This window comes from Sinocyclocheilus grahami, unplaced genomic scaffold, assembly GCF_001515645.1.
Source record: "Sinocyclocheilus grahami isolate Dianchi unplaced genomic scaffold, SAMN03320097.WGS_v1.1 scaffold237.1, whole genome shotgun sequence".
Taxonomy (NCBI): Eukaryota; Metazoa; Chordata; class Actinopteri; order Cypriniformes; family Cyprinidae; genus Sinocyclocheilus; species Sinocyclocheilus grahami.
In genome coordinates, this window is record NW_015505416.1 from 937906 (window position 1) to 955276 (window position 17371).

The 17371-nt window shown below is 36.6% G+C and overlaps 1 protein-coding gene across 2 annotated transcripts; it reads right to left on the reverse strand.

Moving 5' to 3' along the window:
• Positions 1-509: 509 nt before the first annotated feature.
• On the reverse strand, positions 510-16776 carry LOC107597801 (dimethylaniline monooxygenase [N-oxide-forming] 5-like). 2 transcript variants are annotated; one of them, XM_016288991.1, is made up of 10 exons: positions 16693-16776; positions 7796-7974; positions 7519-7651; positions 5942-6130; positions 5638-5803; positions 4591-4733; positions 2349-2548; positions 1860-2215; positions 1668-1740; positions 510-1595 (listed from the first exon to the last, which is right to left on the reverse strand). In XM_016288991.1, exons 3-10 carry the CDS (start codon positions 7648-7650, stop codon positions 1226-1228), a joined length of 1629 nt encoding a protein of 542 aa, XP_016144477.1. In that variant the 5' UTR covers position 7651; positions 7796-7974; positions 16693-16776; the 3' UTR covers positions 510-1225. The 2 variants fall into 2 exon arrangements, with proteins under 2 accessions (XP_016144477.1, XP_016144476.1); XM_016288990.1 differs by having other exon boundaries at positions 7519-7684.
• Between the last annotated feature and the right edge of the window lie 595 nt (positions 16777-17371).

Sequence of the window (17371 nt, forward strand, 5' to 3'; positions counted from 1 at the left end):
TTGGAAGAAAAAGTTGCTAGGGTAGCCTGAAAAGTTGCTAAATTTAGCAACAAAATTGCTAAGTTGGCAACACTGCTGCTAACTCATTTCCTTTTACTCCCACATGCGCTGGTACCCAACAGAAAGCTCGGGATCCTATATATTGTTTGAAGAATCTCAATCATTATATCTGCTCTGCTCTCTGAATGACATGTTTTAATTGTAATTAAAGATGAACTTGAATCAGAACATATGAGTGTCCGCATTAGTTTATTTTCCTCCACCATTGGTTTTTTCTACTTGTTAGAAATGGGGTCTTTATAGCCCTCTAAAGCAACATATAGTCCCATATCTCACAAATGCTGCAGTAAAATGTTTCGAAATGAGGTGAACATTTTTTCTCTCTCTCTGGCAGCTAATAATGTTAATTTGATGTGAATATGTAATACCTTATGTTCTTGTGGCATTTAATTAATAAAGCATAAAAAATAAAAAAATCGGCAGACTGGTCAGTTTTCTTTTGACACTTACAGGCCCCAAGGCTTGATTTTTATTAGCTTTTTTCTTTTTGTTATATGAAGGTCAAGGTCACATTGAAACTATCTTGGAAAAGTGTTTACCATGCTTTCATCATTTTTAAAATGTACTTCTGTCCCAGACTTTTAATCCTAAACTATGAAAATTATAATAAATGTTACATAGTATTATTTTGCATTTATTGTGTGAAAATGCTGAATAATATTTACTGTGTGAAGAATTACGACTATTTTCTCAATTTTTCCACTACTATAAATCATTTTGTCATATATGAGTGTGTGAAAGTGAATCTATATGATATTTAGACATGGTAATAATCATCATCTCATCTCACAATCACAAAATACCAGCCCTGGCAGACTCAGGCGTCTCCAACAACTGTTTTATTTCAAAGTATGTCGAGTGATGAAAATGCTGACTCTTTACTTCTGTGATGATTGTCAAAACATATCAACATACTACTATTTCCTGGATGAAAAAAAAAAGGGTAATTATTTTGTCTGGAAATATGGCAGAACACTTGCTTTGAGATATAAGAACAAAAAATAGACTTGTTTGAAAACAATGTTTGACAAGGATTTAAAATATAACTTCTTATATGTGTTATAATAGATAATGAATGCCAAGAATTAGATAAAGGAATAATTAGGTTAAAGTGCAAACGCAAAACAGAGCTATCCAAAAACCGAGTATGGGATATCTCGGGGATCTAATCGCTATTCAGAAACAGTGGGATCATTCGCATTGCCATTAAAGCAAAAATCAGTGCAGCCCCTCCTGACAGGCCCAGCCAAAAAAATAAACTAAAGGATGAAGGTTCTGGAATGGGCCGTGTCTTCATGGGTTTGGCCACACGATCCCACTGGGTAAGGATGGCCTGACGGGCACCACTCCAGTGCCCCGGTCCGTTCAGTCGAAACTGGTACGGAGAACAGGGCCCGAAGAAAACCCTAAAACCAACAGCAGGGTCCCTCAGGAGCAGCCAAGCAATGTTGGGACAGACGCCCACTTCCTTTGCTATTGCGTCTAGGTAAGGAATGTGGTCCACTTGAAGGGCAGCCACCTTGGGCCAGGGGTAACTGTGGAGAGATAGCCGATTAACTGTCAAAATAAAAAATTTGAAATGATCATTCAGGTGAATAAGTGATTACCTCTTTAAATTCGCTTGAACGTGTTTCTCAATTGTTTTATCCATCTTTTCAGCTGGAGGAAGATGGTTCAGTCCTTGAAGAACAGGAACATTTATTTATTTTTTTACCCATAATCAAAATATAATGTTTCATATGATTCTCTATATTTACTTCACCTATAAAATCACCCCCCCCCGAGTGGTTGCTCATTACCTGCAATGACCCTGGTGGCCCAGCGTGCCTGAAGCTCTGCAGCTGGCATGATCGGCCCTTTGGTCTGAATCAGGCCCAGGATGGCCAGTGTTGGACGTTCTAGAGATGGAGGGAAGATTCTTCTGTAGAGTTTCAGATCTCCATCAGAACCAGAGCTTAAGGAGGTGGGGAGGAAGGGGAATCTATAATCATATCCTGTGCATAAGATCACTGCATCAATCTTCTCTTCTACAGTCCCATCATCAAAGACAACCGTCGAGCCTTGGAACTTCTGCACATTTGGTTTCATCACCAGTTCCCCTAACAGAATGCGACCAGGGAGGTCATCGTTTATAACAACACGCTGGTCGAGGATCCTGGAATCACAAAGCATGAGTAAAGGTCACTGTGAATCATGAGTCACTTTTAAACTGTCAGGGCTTTACTTTAATCATCAACGATGAAAAGAGTTTGGAAAGAGTCCTTGAGGATCATGGTTTGACCCTTCACCTGTGCACAGGCTGTAGTCCATACAGCTTGTGGTCATGTCTCTGATTGAGGGTTCTCTCCCAAATCAAGTTGAGCAAAGCTCGAGGCAGGAGCCAGTAAAACAGATCTCGAGCTCGTGTCATCATTATCATATCAAGAGGAAGTCCTCTATCAACCACGCGACCTATGACCCAAGCACCTTTCCGGGTACTCAGGAATGTCTAAGAGAGTGAGAAATAGGAAGACCAAAGCAAACTGAATTAGTGGATAGACGAGAGTGAATTTAAGCTTGTCAAAATAGGAGAATATTAATGAGAACCAAGAGAGTAACCACATATTGAGAACTGAGGGGGTAAAACAGAGTTAAAAATCAGCCATATGGTCACAGAGTTTGATGACATATTGTGCATTGATTTAGCAGGAATAGATGTAGAAACTTTAAAGTTGGCCTGAAATTGCGATAATCTATTCTCCCCTATTGTGACGCATAAATCAGTGAAACAGATTCTCAAACAAACAAACAAACCAAACCAAACCAAACCAGGGTGGGACTTGACTTTGTCCATTTGGAATTGATTGGATCGCTGCCATTTGGTAATTGGTGCATAACAAACTGCAATATTGCATAAAAAATTTATTTCATGGGAAGTTTAATGTAAATTATTTACATATACATTACTGAATGTATATTTATATTACTACTTTGTTATATTAACCAGCAATTGGCTTTAGCAACTTTTATTCTTATTCATAAAAAAGGGAAAAAAATCAATGAAAGAAAAAGGCAAATTCTTGAATGAGGAATACCTTCTGTATTATGAAGGTGAATGTCATTTTTTCTTGTTAGATAGCTAGCTAGTTTGCTGAATGAATTAATCATATAATTATTTTAATATTATGCTAATATATGCTAATTATGAAATTTAATTGTTTAATAGTGTTGAGTGTTTAAATGTGGTTACATACCTTGCAATTCTACCATAATCCATTACTTTCTTAAAGGGGTCATATCATGATGCGATTTCAAGTTTTCCTTTCTCTTTGCAGTGTTACAAGCTGTTCGTGAATAGATAAGATCCCTAAAGTTGCAAAGACTAAAGTCTCAAACCCAAAGAGATATTCTTTATAAAAGTTAAGACTTGCCCACGCCCCCCTAAAACACCTCGTTTAAACACGCCCCCACATGTCTACATCACTGTGTGGGAAGATTTGCATAACGCCGTCCAAATGTTCACGCAAAGAAAGAAGGCGTAACTTTATTGTTACTGTCACCGCCGCCACCATATTGTGAAGACGCTGTGTGTTTCGTTGCGAAAGCGAAACTACTTTGTTTGATCTTCCAAAAGAGGACACGACTAGAAATCAGTGGTTAAGTTGTATTTACAACACTGTTCCAGAACACTTCAACCCAAATATTCAGATGTGTCCAGCGCATTTTATGGAGGACTGTTTCCTGATCCTGCAGAGTAGACTACAATGCCGGCTGTTCTGACTCACAGTCTGTAAGTACTTTTTCATATTTAAAGAATTTGCCACTGACGATTCAAACGCGAGTTTTGAGCAGTGTAGAGTAGCGCTTGTTGTTTGTAATTTCTCCGATCACAAATGCAGACATGATTTTATGTTTACGCAGCGCGATAAAACGCAATGCGTAAAAAGACAGTACATGTCATTATAATCCGTAATTATGTCCCCACTGGATGCAACGAATGCCTAGTTTATAATGGGTTTTATTGGTTTTGTCTCGTCGCTCCGGCCGCATCAACAGTATGTGAGGGGAGTAACATTTCCGTCACACGCTTGAGGTATTCGACCAATCACAACGCACTGGATAGCTGGCCAATCAGAGCACACCTCGCTTTTCAGACCGATGAGCTTTGTAAAAATGACACGTTTCAGAAAGGCGGGGCATAGAGGAGAAACAATAATGTACAGTATGTGGAAAATAATGTGTTTTTTAACCTTAAACCGCATAAACACATTTCATTACACCAAATACACAAAATAATGTTCTTTTTAGCAACATCATATGACCCCTTTAATTTGTCCTCTTTTGAAAATTATTTATTTATTTTGCTGTCAGAAGGTTGCAGCTATATATTATTAATTATTTAATGTGAATAATCAATTGGGTCATTAAAAATAGCACCTATCATTCAATCATTATTCGCTAATCATTTCTCCATATGATTTTGACCCTGCCAAGAACCTAAAAACAGAGAAAAGATCTATATTAGATATTGCACTATTAAATCTCTCTTGCCTTCTCACATGCTCTGCTGAGATCCACGGCAATGTCTCCACCAGAATTTCCAATCCCAACGACAACAACTCTCTTCCCAAGGTAAGGATCAGGGTCCTTATATTCCCAACTGTGAATTATTGTCCCTGGGAATGTGTCAATACCTGCAGCACACAAAATTACAGTAAAAGTTATACAATATATGAATGTTTCCAAATACATATTAAATCCATTATATGAATAGAGCCAAGGGATGCACCGAATGTTTGGTAACCAAAATTATTCAGAATAAGCGAAAAAGACCGAATAAACTGTACAGAACAATGACGTGACGCGATAAAATAGCAACCAGTGTAGAGTGAGAGGCGCAATGCAAAAAGAAGCATTAAGGTCTTCCTGCGCGTTTCCACCAAAATAAAAGTTGAGAAAAAGCAATAACTCCATAAACATTCATAAATGTTAGTACTGTAATTTTACTGTTGTTCTGTAAAATAAAAAGTAAGACAATAATAATGATAATAATTTCAACAGCTCTGTTAATACATTTATTATAACATTCACACATAGTGTTCAAATTGGGATCTGTAATATTTTCTAATGTTTTAAAAGAAGGCTCTTCTGCTCAGCAAGGCTGCTTTTATTTGTATAGTAAATAATACACGCCTGATTCAAGAAGGGGGTCTGATGGCCAAAAAAATATTATTTTACTAACTTATTAATTTTAAGTTAAATTGTGCTTTGTTGGTATGCCTGCTAGAATGTAAAAAAAATGTCAGTGTTAAATACTTTTAATTGTTGTTTTATAATAGATTTTTTTCTTTGAAAGGCAAGACAAAACAGTAAAAAGCACATTTTGGCTATTTAATTTGTGCAATGGTGAAAAAAATTGGCAAAATACATGGGGGAAAAAAACTTGGAAAAACCTTGTTCGGCATTTCATTTTGTTCGGTTTTGGCCAAGAATTTTCATTTCGGTGCATCCCTAATGGAGCCATGCAGGGAATTGGTTCTACACACAGTGTTGAATACTGTATTATGATGACAGAGTGCTGTAATATCAGGTGAGCACCTGAGAAGTCTGAGAGGGGTTTGATGGGCTGTGTGTAGTGTCCTGCACACACTAGCACACCATCAAACACATGTGTCTCCTCTCGTCCACCTCTGTCCACGGTCACCACTTCCCACTGACCAGAGTTAGAGAAATCAGGTCTTTGTCTCACACTACGAACTGTGGTCTGAAATACACACACAAGCCACATAGAGCCTGAATGCTACCTCTCATCTTTATAAAGAGAATACTCAAAAAATATGATAGATCCTGAGAAAATACACACAATAATGTGAGAATAATTTTCCCAATTAGTGTTTATTACCTGAAAGTGAATGTGTTTGAGCAGGCTGAAGTGCTCAGCGTAGAGTCTGAAGTACTGCATTATCGTAGAGTTGTTCACGAAGTTGGGGAAATGATCCGGCATAGGGAAATCACTATAGCACATCATCTCTTTAGAGGTGTTCACTATGACAGAACGATAAATGCTGCAACGGTCTGCCTCTGGTTGTGCCTGTGCATGAAAAGGGAAACACAGTCAATCACTTTGAACACACTAATAGGTAAAGCATAATTAGCTTTAAAAGTGTTGTTTAAATGTGAAGTGTGTAATATTGTTTAATAGGGATGCACGATATATCGGCCACCATATCGGTATCGGCCGATAAATGCTCATTTTTTCTGTTATCGGTATCGGCCTGATAAGAAAATTTGGCCGATATCTTAAAGCCGATAAATAATGCATTATTTCCTTCAGAGACACTTCACATGCGCGCTGTTCGTTTGCAGCCTTTTGTGCAATTGTACATTGTAATATTGTGTTTATTTGATGTATATCTGATTTATCTCATATAGAATGCGTTTGGTTAAGTTAAAAGAGCGCTTCAGTTTACCAGTGATCATCTTTAGCTCAGCATAATCGGTTATCGGTATCGGCCAAAATTTTCATATCGGTGCATCCCTATTGTTTAATGTTAAAATACTCTCTCTTATCCCATCGTAATATGCAGCAATAATACATAAGCCATTTGAAGCATTTTTGCCCCCAAAAGTGTAAACAAAACCAAAACTCATCTAATACTGTGAGTTTTGAGGCGGGGCTATCTGTTTGCTGACCAACGGCAGTTGGTGGGAGTGTTTGGGAAACCTTTAAAGACATAATAATAATAATAATAATAATGCAGTTTAATTTGTGTATTTTTTTCCATACAGAAAATGCAAATTACAAAGGTCATAACGTAAATATATTTAGGAAAAACAAAAAACAAACTAACAAGAAATGACAATAAAAAGAAGATGGTGCAACAATAATTATATGAGTTATTTAATTTACACCGTTCAAAAATTTGGAGTTGATCTAAATAAAATTATTTAGATCAAAAGTGACAGTAAAGAAATGTAGAACTTTTTATTCATCAAATAATCTCGAAAAAATGTACCATGGTTTCCACAAAAATATCAGTATGACACTGAAGACTGGAATAATGGCTGCTGAAAATTCAGCTTTGCCTTCACAGGAATAAAGTATATTTTAATATATTAGAGAGTTATTTTAAATGGTATATTAAAGTTATTTTAAAAAGTCATAACATTTCACAATATTACTATTTTTACTGTGTTTTTATTAAATAAATGCAACCTTGGTGAGCATAAGAGACTTCTTTCAAAAATATTATCTACCCCAAAATGTTACGAATATTATTGTATTAAAATTGTGAATAAATTATTAAACCAAGGGCTTCTGGCACCTGATCTTGTATTGCTTAGATTACAGTGTGTTAAAAATCATTCTTGTCAATTATCATTATATCAGTCATTTTCGAATTCATTTTGGTTCCATGTATGGCACAGCAATGACACACTTCGCCTTTATTGTTAAGCTGAATTGAATTCATTTTCAACCTTAAAATTCCAGAGTCCTCCAATATCATCACTGCTCTCAAAACACACAGGCTCCAGCCCTTCATCCAAGCAGCATTTGATGGAGGTCAGTCCAGAGCTGCCTGCTCCAATCACAGCCACACGCTTAGCCATGCTGTGAGTATGCACAGGAAACATGGAACGATCACTTGAAGAAAACAAATGGTGAAAATACACACGGTTATAAAAACATACTATTACACTAGTGTCTCCTCAGTTGTGACTAGCACTGAGCTTGTGACACAAATATAAATCTTACCTTTAAACTGAAGATGGTCTCAAGCCCTCGGCGTTCAAAATTGCCAAAACGATTTTCTGTTCCTAATAGCAGCTTTCCCTGGCAACCGTCTCATTGAAAACAGCCTGTTATGTAAGCAGTTATCTGAAGTCTCAAAGAATACGGTGGTCTCAGCTGCCACTAGTTTAGGGAGGATCAAACTAGAATGAATAAAAAAACAGTGTAGGTTAAGTGTTAAAGGATTTAAAGAACTATCAAAAATGTTCAGTCATTTATTTATGATCACAGACATGTGATCATAAGTCAAGTCTTTATCTATGGGTGTTGTCATAAATCTTATCATAAAACAAAAGAGTCTATTTGTTTTTCACAATAGTCTAAAACAGGGGTGCCCAAACTCGGTCCTGGAGGGTCGGTGTCCTGCAGAGTTTAGCTCCAACCCCAATTAGGCACACCTGAACCAGCTAATCGAGCTCTTGCTAGTCATACTAGAAACTTCCAGGCAGGTGTGTTGAGGCAAGTTGGAGCTAAACTCTGCAGAACACCGGCCCTCCAGGACCGAGTTTGGGCACCCCTGGTCTAAAACATATGCTGCTAGTACAACTCTAATGTAACTTGGAGGAAGTTGCCTCAGTTTTCTCTGAGAGTCTCTGTGTGGTAACAGAAGATGATGCAGGTTGTCCTTTAATATGAACAAAACTGGAAAACCATAAAATTATTTTACTATTGTTTATTAATAATTGGCAGTGTAATCCTTATCATTTCCAGCAGAGGTCACTGCAGCATTACAGTTTTGAGAACATTTGGTTTAATCAGCAAAAAACAGAAATATATGCCAAGAATCTGTAACGGGTCCCATGGTGTGTTGAACACGTAGACTGAGTCATCAGGAGAAACAAAAAGAGCAAGCTTTTTTCTTCATGAGACAGTGCCCTTCTTGTTTTACACTTAATGCATGTGTATTGAATGTTCAGTAATTTAATATCATTAACAAAAATGAAGAGTAATATTTTTACACCAGCTGGCTCTTTTCTTATGTCATTAAGACCCTGTGTACCACTGTGATTTAGATTCCGTAGATTTGCACTAAAAAGAGAGTGAGAGAGAGAGAGAGAGAAAGAGGGCGATCATCTGAGTATGCGCGATTACCTGCCAGTCCTTAAGGTCAGGTCATATATTTGTGGGGGGAAACAATCAGTTTGCCATCAGTTATCAGAAGATGAAAGCGATATCTTTGTCACAGCATCATTTCAGCATTTAAGGGGATTTCCCATGAATGCAATTAGCGCTGTTCAATGCATTGAATCAATGGCACTGGTCTCTATGAAGTGAACCACCAGCTTCAGCATTACCCAGGTAACGCGTTGATCATCGATTAAGCCTTGTAAAGTGGCGCTCAAAGCTAAATTGATTTAAACACCTCGTTTCATTCATGAATGAAGCGTTTTTAAACCTATTAGATGACTCACTGTTAAAGACGCAATAATGTAACCGCACTGACTGACATCCTGTTTAAAATGAGCACAGAGACAATTCCCTGTACTCATACTGCTGAAATGCCAACAACACTGAAAGCCTCTTGTCCAGTCAGAGAATTGGTATACATATATTAATATACCAATGAGCTTAATTATTAGGGGTGGGACAATAAATTGATGTGCCGATTTATCGCGATATTTCCAGCCGCTAGACGTTATCAATACTCTGGCACCAAGTATCGATATTTTTTTAAACATACAAAAGGTCTAAATTCATACCTACACTGTGGCTGTTCACCACTTTGGCTTACCGGAGCGGCAGTACCTCCAGACTTCTTGTGGTGGCGCTTCCCAGATTGCGGATGGTCAGATGAACCGAAATTGTAATTCACAGCAAAGAAGAAATACGAGTGTAATTATAGACCAACAACAAATCAGAGACGCACCGGCATCTTATGTTTATGAAGATGAGAACTAAAAAATTGCCCAGGAACAGCTATCAGCGTGGACGGTATCGATCACGTTATCATTGCAGAGCGCATATTGAGTCCGTGAGTAGCCTAACCTCTCCACTCGGATCGCAGGTGGTTTTCCCTCACTATATGAGCGAGAGAGTGCCGCTGTCTCGTCCAGTTTTATGTCAACAAAACTGGATGCTTTGGACTGAGGTAGCATCCAGATTGTCTGATCTGGTTTCAGCAACGGTACCCGTAACGGTGCCTGTTTTGTTATTGAATAAGTTAACAATGTTGGACATTAATAATCAGCATAAGTGCACAGTACTAGCTGGCCTTACAGCTGCTAAAAAGATGATTGCATTGAGATGGAAACCTCCTCATTCACTTTCTGTTAAATGTTGGATTCTTACATTTTTGGATGTGATTTTTCTAGAACTGTCTACTGCTCGAGTTAATGGTGCAAATTAAAAGACTCTCTGTAGTTGGAACACTGTTGCTGAGTCACTGAAAGCCTGGTTGAGATGATCTCTTTTTTTTACCTGATTTAATTTTGTTTACTAATTAATTTGAGCCCCTGAACTTGAGTAACTCCCCTTTATTTTTATTTTTTTTTCTTCTCCTCCATATGTGTATATTGTATATGTATGTATGTGTGTGTATATTTTATTTATATGTATCTGTATACATCTGAGCCATGTATCGTGATTTGTATCGTATCGTGAGGTACCCTGCGATTCCCACCCCTAACTGCAAAATGATGGAAAATGGTTCAAATTTCCCGTGATAATAACATTGAGCAGGTTAAATATTAAATAACTTTGTGAATAAATAAATTAAGTACATCAATTAAAGAGGAGTCAGAGTATACCTAGGCTATATATGCACAAAATTATTAAAGAACTAGGGTTAAATTTTTTTAATATTTTGACAAACTGTGTTATATTACCACAGTTGGTGTAACTAAGACACCTGTAGGCACTAGGGCTGGGTGATATGGCGATATTATTGTATACTTACGATGTCTCGTAAGTATCGCGATGTCGATGTCAACAGTCAGGTAACAGACGATTATCGACATTATCGGAAAAAAACGACAAATGATAAACCTAGTATGTTGCAAAAAATATTTTACATAGGCCCATAGTAACCATAGAGGTCTTTTTGCATGCAAGAATCAAACAATTTAGTAGGAGTGTTGGGAATCAAATTACTACTTATAAAATTAAATTTCGATTCTGCATCTCGATTTCAGTATGCGCATTTATTGTGATTTCAAAAGATTCAACTGCAAGAAGACGAAATATAACTCGCTTCTGCACTCGTGCGCTGTTTTCTGTGCTGCACACATGCACACACAAAGCACACACACAAAACTCTTATATACGTGAACACTGGACTGAGCTCTCTTTCTCGCATTCTTACACATTCAAATGGACAAATACACACAATTATATCAAAATATCCCATAAATACAATCGGTTATGTCTTAAGTGAACATAAAGAGTTGAGAAAGAAAACAAGAGTGTATGGATCCGTGCATTTGACAGCAGCCACTGCCGCCAGTCATTATAATGTTAATCAAAGAACAAAATAAACGAAAATCCCTCACTGATCTTGACTGAATCACTTTTGTAACCTCAGTTTATATTTTATTTGCCTGTTGTTCGGCGCTGACTACTGTGATGGCAACGTGCATCTGTGTATGTGATTATTTTGGAGATGCGTTCCAATATAATTTATTCTTATTCTTATTTATTCATAGCGTATAGGCCTTTTCTATTTTGATCTGCAGTTTAATAAAAGTTAAACAGAAAAAAAGACAAATAGTAGCACTGCATGTGTTTCTGAATATTTATTTAAACAGCCTGTATAATGATGAAAACAAACATGAGTTATAATTAAAATAATTTATCCACGCGCACATTTTGCCCTATTTTTACAGATTGTTTAAACAGTGTATACAGTATAATTATGTTTAATTAAGCTGAGATATAGCACTATAAATTCTTAATTCATTAGCGCAAAGGGATGAAGACATTATAGGCCTATATCTCAGCTCACCCCTCAACACGTATGCGTTCGGAGTTTCGGCAGCCAAATACTGTATATTATGTTGTGGCTGTTGTATTTTGATTCATAAAATAAAAATTATAAAAAAATTAAATACAAAAATGAAATTTAAATTACCCTGCTTCTAAATAAATAAAGTATTATTTTTATCTAGTTAAAAACGGGCCAAAAGAGACCTCCGAACTATAAGGGGGCTTACCAGAAAGGGGAAAAAAACGTTTTTGCTCAAAATTCGTTTTTAATCCCTACATGATTTTAGTCATGTATGATAAATATCAAATAGCCTATGTTATAGCTTGACTACAAGTTTAAAAACAACGCTACAATTGTTATAATCAAGGAAATTAAACTTACCATCATGAAATGTGTCTGCACACGTGATAATGCCAAAAAGAAAGAGAAACATCGGAAATAGGCAATTTTATTCAAGACAAGCCGGCAATGTTGTCTCGGCGGGGGTGGGGCGTAGTGGAGGTGGGGCTTAGGTAGACGATATTATCGGATATCACGATATTTGTAAAGGCGATTAGCGATACAATATTTTTGACATATCGCCCAGGCCTAGTAGGCACTGGGTTTTATAATAAAAAATGTAAGCCACCCAAGAAAATGTGGGCAAATTATTTGTCAGTACCTGCTCTCTCCTCAACTCCATCACTTTTTGTTTTTCTCTGAGTCTCCTTATCTTGCCCTGTCTCTTCCCCATCTAAAACTGAGCTTTGATAATAGTGTTTTCATTCTAGTCTGTCAGTGAAGAAAGTAAACACAGGATCAACTGTTTCACACATCATAATTTCCTGGAAATCTTGCTAACTAAGTGTATCAAATTAATTCACAATATGTGTTCCAGGGTTTCCCATACATTGACTTATTTGTGGCGGCCCGCCACAATATCAACACTGACCGCCACAAATAGATTTTCCAAAATGCATTGACTTTGTTGAATAAACATGAGCTCTGCACGTTTCAAAATCAAAACGCGGCACGGGTGTTTTTATATAAATGTATCTTTTTTGAAGGGAACCGGTTGTCTTCAGAAAAGTTTTGATGTCATTTTCATTTAATATTTCCTATAATGCCTGATAAAGTAGCGTTCATGAGCGCAGCGCTGTTTTGATTACAGTCATTACTAGAGAATGAATTTGCACTTTCAATAAGCCCATCTGCTGTTTTATATTTACATTATATACATATATATTTCCCCAGGGGGAAGTGCCACATAGAGTGTAAGTCTGTGGGAAACACTGTGCTCTTTTATTATTAATCTCATGGCTAATATGTTAATGTTTCTTGAATCCTCACATTGACAGAACGAATCATTACATTAAACATCACGAAAATATAGGCCTACATTAAATTAAAAGAGGCAAAATTAGACAAAAATGTAATCGTTTGCGAACCTGATGTTTAGCATTTGTCGTAAAACAGCTCTTGAATATGAAATATTTAGTTAGGGCTGCTCGATTATGACAAAAATCATAATCTCGATTAATTTGGTCAATATTGTAATCACAATTATTTAAAACAATTATTAGTGGGCCATATGACCAAGACTTTATATGAAAGATTTATTTAAAGATAGTAATATATATCAAATATATATTTTCTGTAAATAAGGTTGCTATGGCATCTACATTTTAGAGACCAGCGAAATGTCACAATTCTCAATACCACACAGCAGAATACCAGAGTAACTAATATGAGTTAAAAAACAAAAAAGGTCCTCAAAAGGATTGAAAATAATTAAACTGTAATAAAAAAGCAAAGGAATACAATCGAATAAAAATATACAAATGAAACAAACTGTGCTTACATTTTTTTTTAATGCAAGTCTAAAGTATTCAGTTAACAGCCTACTAGATACATTTAATAACCTAATGTAAAATAAAACCATAGTCTTCACTGTAAGAATTAAACTTCCTTTTTTTTCTTATTAAAGCTACAACAGTCCTTCAGTCAAGAGCAGTGAGTGATTTTGAATGTGTCTTTTGTTGTTTGATTAATATTAAGCACAGTCGGCAGCAGGAATATAGCCGCTGTCACTTTAAGAGCCGCACAGATCCAATTCACTGTTACACAAGTGTTTTCATTCTCAACTCTTTACATTCATTTATTACATAACCGACGAGGGTTTATGTGAATAATCACTAAGCGACGCATTTTGACACATTTTTGTGTGTATTTGACCGTTTAGGCGCTAAACGATTACTTTACATGTCCGTGTTGTGTTCCATCTCTGAGCGCATACACAGTAATCTTCCAGAGGAAGCGCAAGTTCTTTCACGCTTTTAAAAACATAAATAAATCTAATCAACTTAAATAAATCAAGCACGTCCCGTTACATGATTTTACTGATTTGCATGTGAAATTGGGCTTTTATGGAGGAACAAAAGAGCACTGGCGGAAAGGGGGCGGAATAATCGTTTTATCTCGATTACTGTATTTTCTTAATTATTGGAGGCCGAAATCTAATTTTGCTTAATTGCACAGCTCTATATTTAGCACTTTATTTCCATTAACAGAAATTTGCGGTCAGCAGCTTCAATGAACATGAAGCCCGCCTACTTTGATTTGATTGATCCTTTCAAATATTTTGACATTGACCAGCGGCGACAGAGTTAATACAGCGTTAATAACATAGTAGGCAAATATTTCACAACTTTTATAATATACACCTAAAAAGACTTTAGTCCGGACATCGGCTATGGCGCCATGTATGTAGGGTCAGTTTTATTAAAGTGCCCCTATGCTTTTAAAAACATAAATAAATCTAATCAACTTAAATAAATCAAGCACGTCCCGTTACAGGATTTTACTGATTTGCATGTGAAATTGGGCTTTTATGGAGGAACAAAAGAGCACTGGCGGAAAGGGGGCGGAATAATCGTTTTATCTCGATTACTGTATTTTCTTAATTATTGGAGGCCGAAATCTAATTTTGCTTAATTGCACAGCTCTATATTTAGCACTTTATTTCCATTAACAGAAATTTGCGGTCAGCAGCTTCAATGAACATGAAGCCCGCCTACTTTGATTTGATTGATCCTTTCAAATATTTTGACATTGACCAGCGGCGACAGAGTTAATACAGCGTTAATAACATAGTAGGCAAATATTTCACAACTTTTATAATATACACCTAAAAAGACTTTAGTCCGGACATCGGCTATGGCGCCATGTATGTAGGGTCAGTTTTATTAAAGTGCCCCTATCATGGGTAATGAAAGATTCATATTTTGCATGCAAGGTCAAAAAACACTTTCATTGTCTTATAATATGCATTTATTTTTACCTTATTTGCTCAACGACTCCCAAACGATTCGTTTAACGATTCATTTTTCCAAACCCCTCTTTTGCGTGATGCTAATCTGCGGTGATTGGTCCGATTGGTCTCATTTTCATTTGATCATGCCTGCAATGCCTGATAAAGCAGCGTTTGTGAGCGCAGCACTGCTTTGTGTACAGCGTTACCTGGGAAACCGCTATTTTACCGCTCCAAAAGCGGTACCTAGTGGCAAAGAATGAATTTGCATTTTCATTCAAACCAAAGCGAAAAGACCAACAAGTGGGCGGGCAATATGCTAATGTTTCATGTTGACGTCAACATGAAACGCTTGGGATTCGCTTTAAAAACGACTCGTTTCAATGATTCAGAGTCGACTCTTTCTTTTGAGAGACAATAACTTTATACACGGTGCACTTTCAGATTTAAAACTTTGCAGGATGTTTTCATTCACTTAGAGCTGTGTTCCACGGGACATTCGACCAGAAATGTACATTATCTGTCCTTGACTTGTTACAGTGAATAAAACGTATTACATCCAAAAAATGTCTAAAACTGACTGATGGTTGATTTCTGTGAGTTGTTCTGTAAAGGAATACGTCATTCATTAGGTTCTCGGATATTTTTTTAATCTCCTATGTAAATGTATAGTTTTTTTTTACAACTATATGAGTGCCTGGCGGGGTATTCTGTGATTTTGTGTACTACAGTTGACCGAAAAGTTGCTTATATTTCTTATAAAAATGACAAAAACCATGTTAGATACAATCAGGGACATGTGACCAATAAGAAAATGCTATTTGTATCAAAGAAACTCATTAGGAAACCATTCTAACATATACAAATTTGTCTGTGACAGGGCCTGACATTTTAGGGGTGAAATGCGCATTAAAAATGTATTTATTTCAATCATAAAAGCATGCTGAGATGGCATGATATGTGTTTCAAATAGATTAACATGTCCTCCATATGACTCAAGATTTCGACAAGTGGAAATGTATGTTTCTGGTAGAATGTCCCACACACTGCATGAAAGTCATTTTCAAAAATCCATAATAGGGGCACTTTAAAGAAAGCGTGGTAATGTGTGGACTAAACCTTCCATTTTCACATTTGTTTTTTTCTTATTCCACTCCTGAGTGCTGTTTAAAAAGTCAGGGGCTGTGCAGGCGATCCAAAAAGAGCTGATATCTAAGTACAAAATGTCAAATGTAGCTAAACTCTTGCAGGAGTCTGAAAACAGGAGGGAAAAATGCGCGGGCGCGGACATTCCTAAACTAATCTTGATAACCGAGTAACTCTGGGAAGAACACGGTGTAATGAAAATAAGTTTTGCTATACTGAAAGAGCAAACTTGAACCCGCTACTTGAACTAGAGGATATTGAGAAACAACTAGTCTAAAGACTTCTACAAATGTATTTTTGCCTTTATTCTCGTTTTACACATTTGTGTAACTGACTGTTGTAACCGCTCTAACGTTACCAGAGCAGCAGTTTTACCCGTTCATGCAAATCGATCATAGCTATAACTTTATCAAAACTGCAGCACTTGCTGCAAACCCAACCTGATTGTCAGTGTGATAATAAACGTATTTTATTCATATATCCGACAAAAGTCACAGAACTTACCAGACTGGCGCCGTCTGCCAACCGCGGAGAGTGGCTCCTCTCCGTCTCCGCTGTGCTGGATTCACGCGCACGGACGTTCCAAAGCCACGCCCACCGATGAGGTCGAATGTGGATCGTGGGACGATCTAATATTATATACACTTAAAAAAATAAAAATAACAAAAAAAAAAAAATTATTATATACACTTGGGCATATGTTTGGTCACTCCCTCTGAAATTTTTCTTAACAAATAAAGTTAAAGAAATAGCTTATAAAATAATTCACAGGTGTTATCCTGCCAAGCAGTTTTTGCAGACATTTAAAAGTGACACTGATACATTTTGTACGTTCTGTGAATTTTCTTCTGAAACTGTAGCTCATTTGTTTTGGGAGGGCACCTTTGTTCAGTCTTTCTGGAATAATGTTAATGCTCTGATTGTCCAAAATATTTTTTATGATTTCTCTTTGTGTTATAAACACATTCTTTTTGGGTTTTATGCTAAAGATAAGAATATATTTAATGCAAGTTTTTGTATAAACCTCCTGTTATTTATTGGAAAGTTTTATGTCCATAAATGTAAATATACTAAATGTAAACCCCACTTTAACATCTTCAGACAAGAACTGAAGTTGTATTTAAATACAATTTCAACGTCTGTTAACAAGAAAGCTATAAAAACATCTAGACTTTGTGCCATG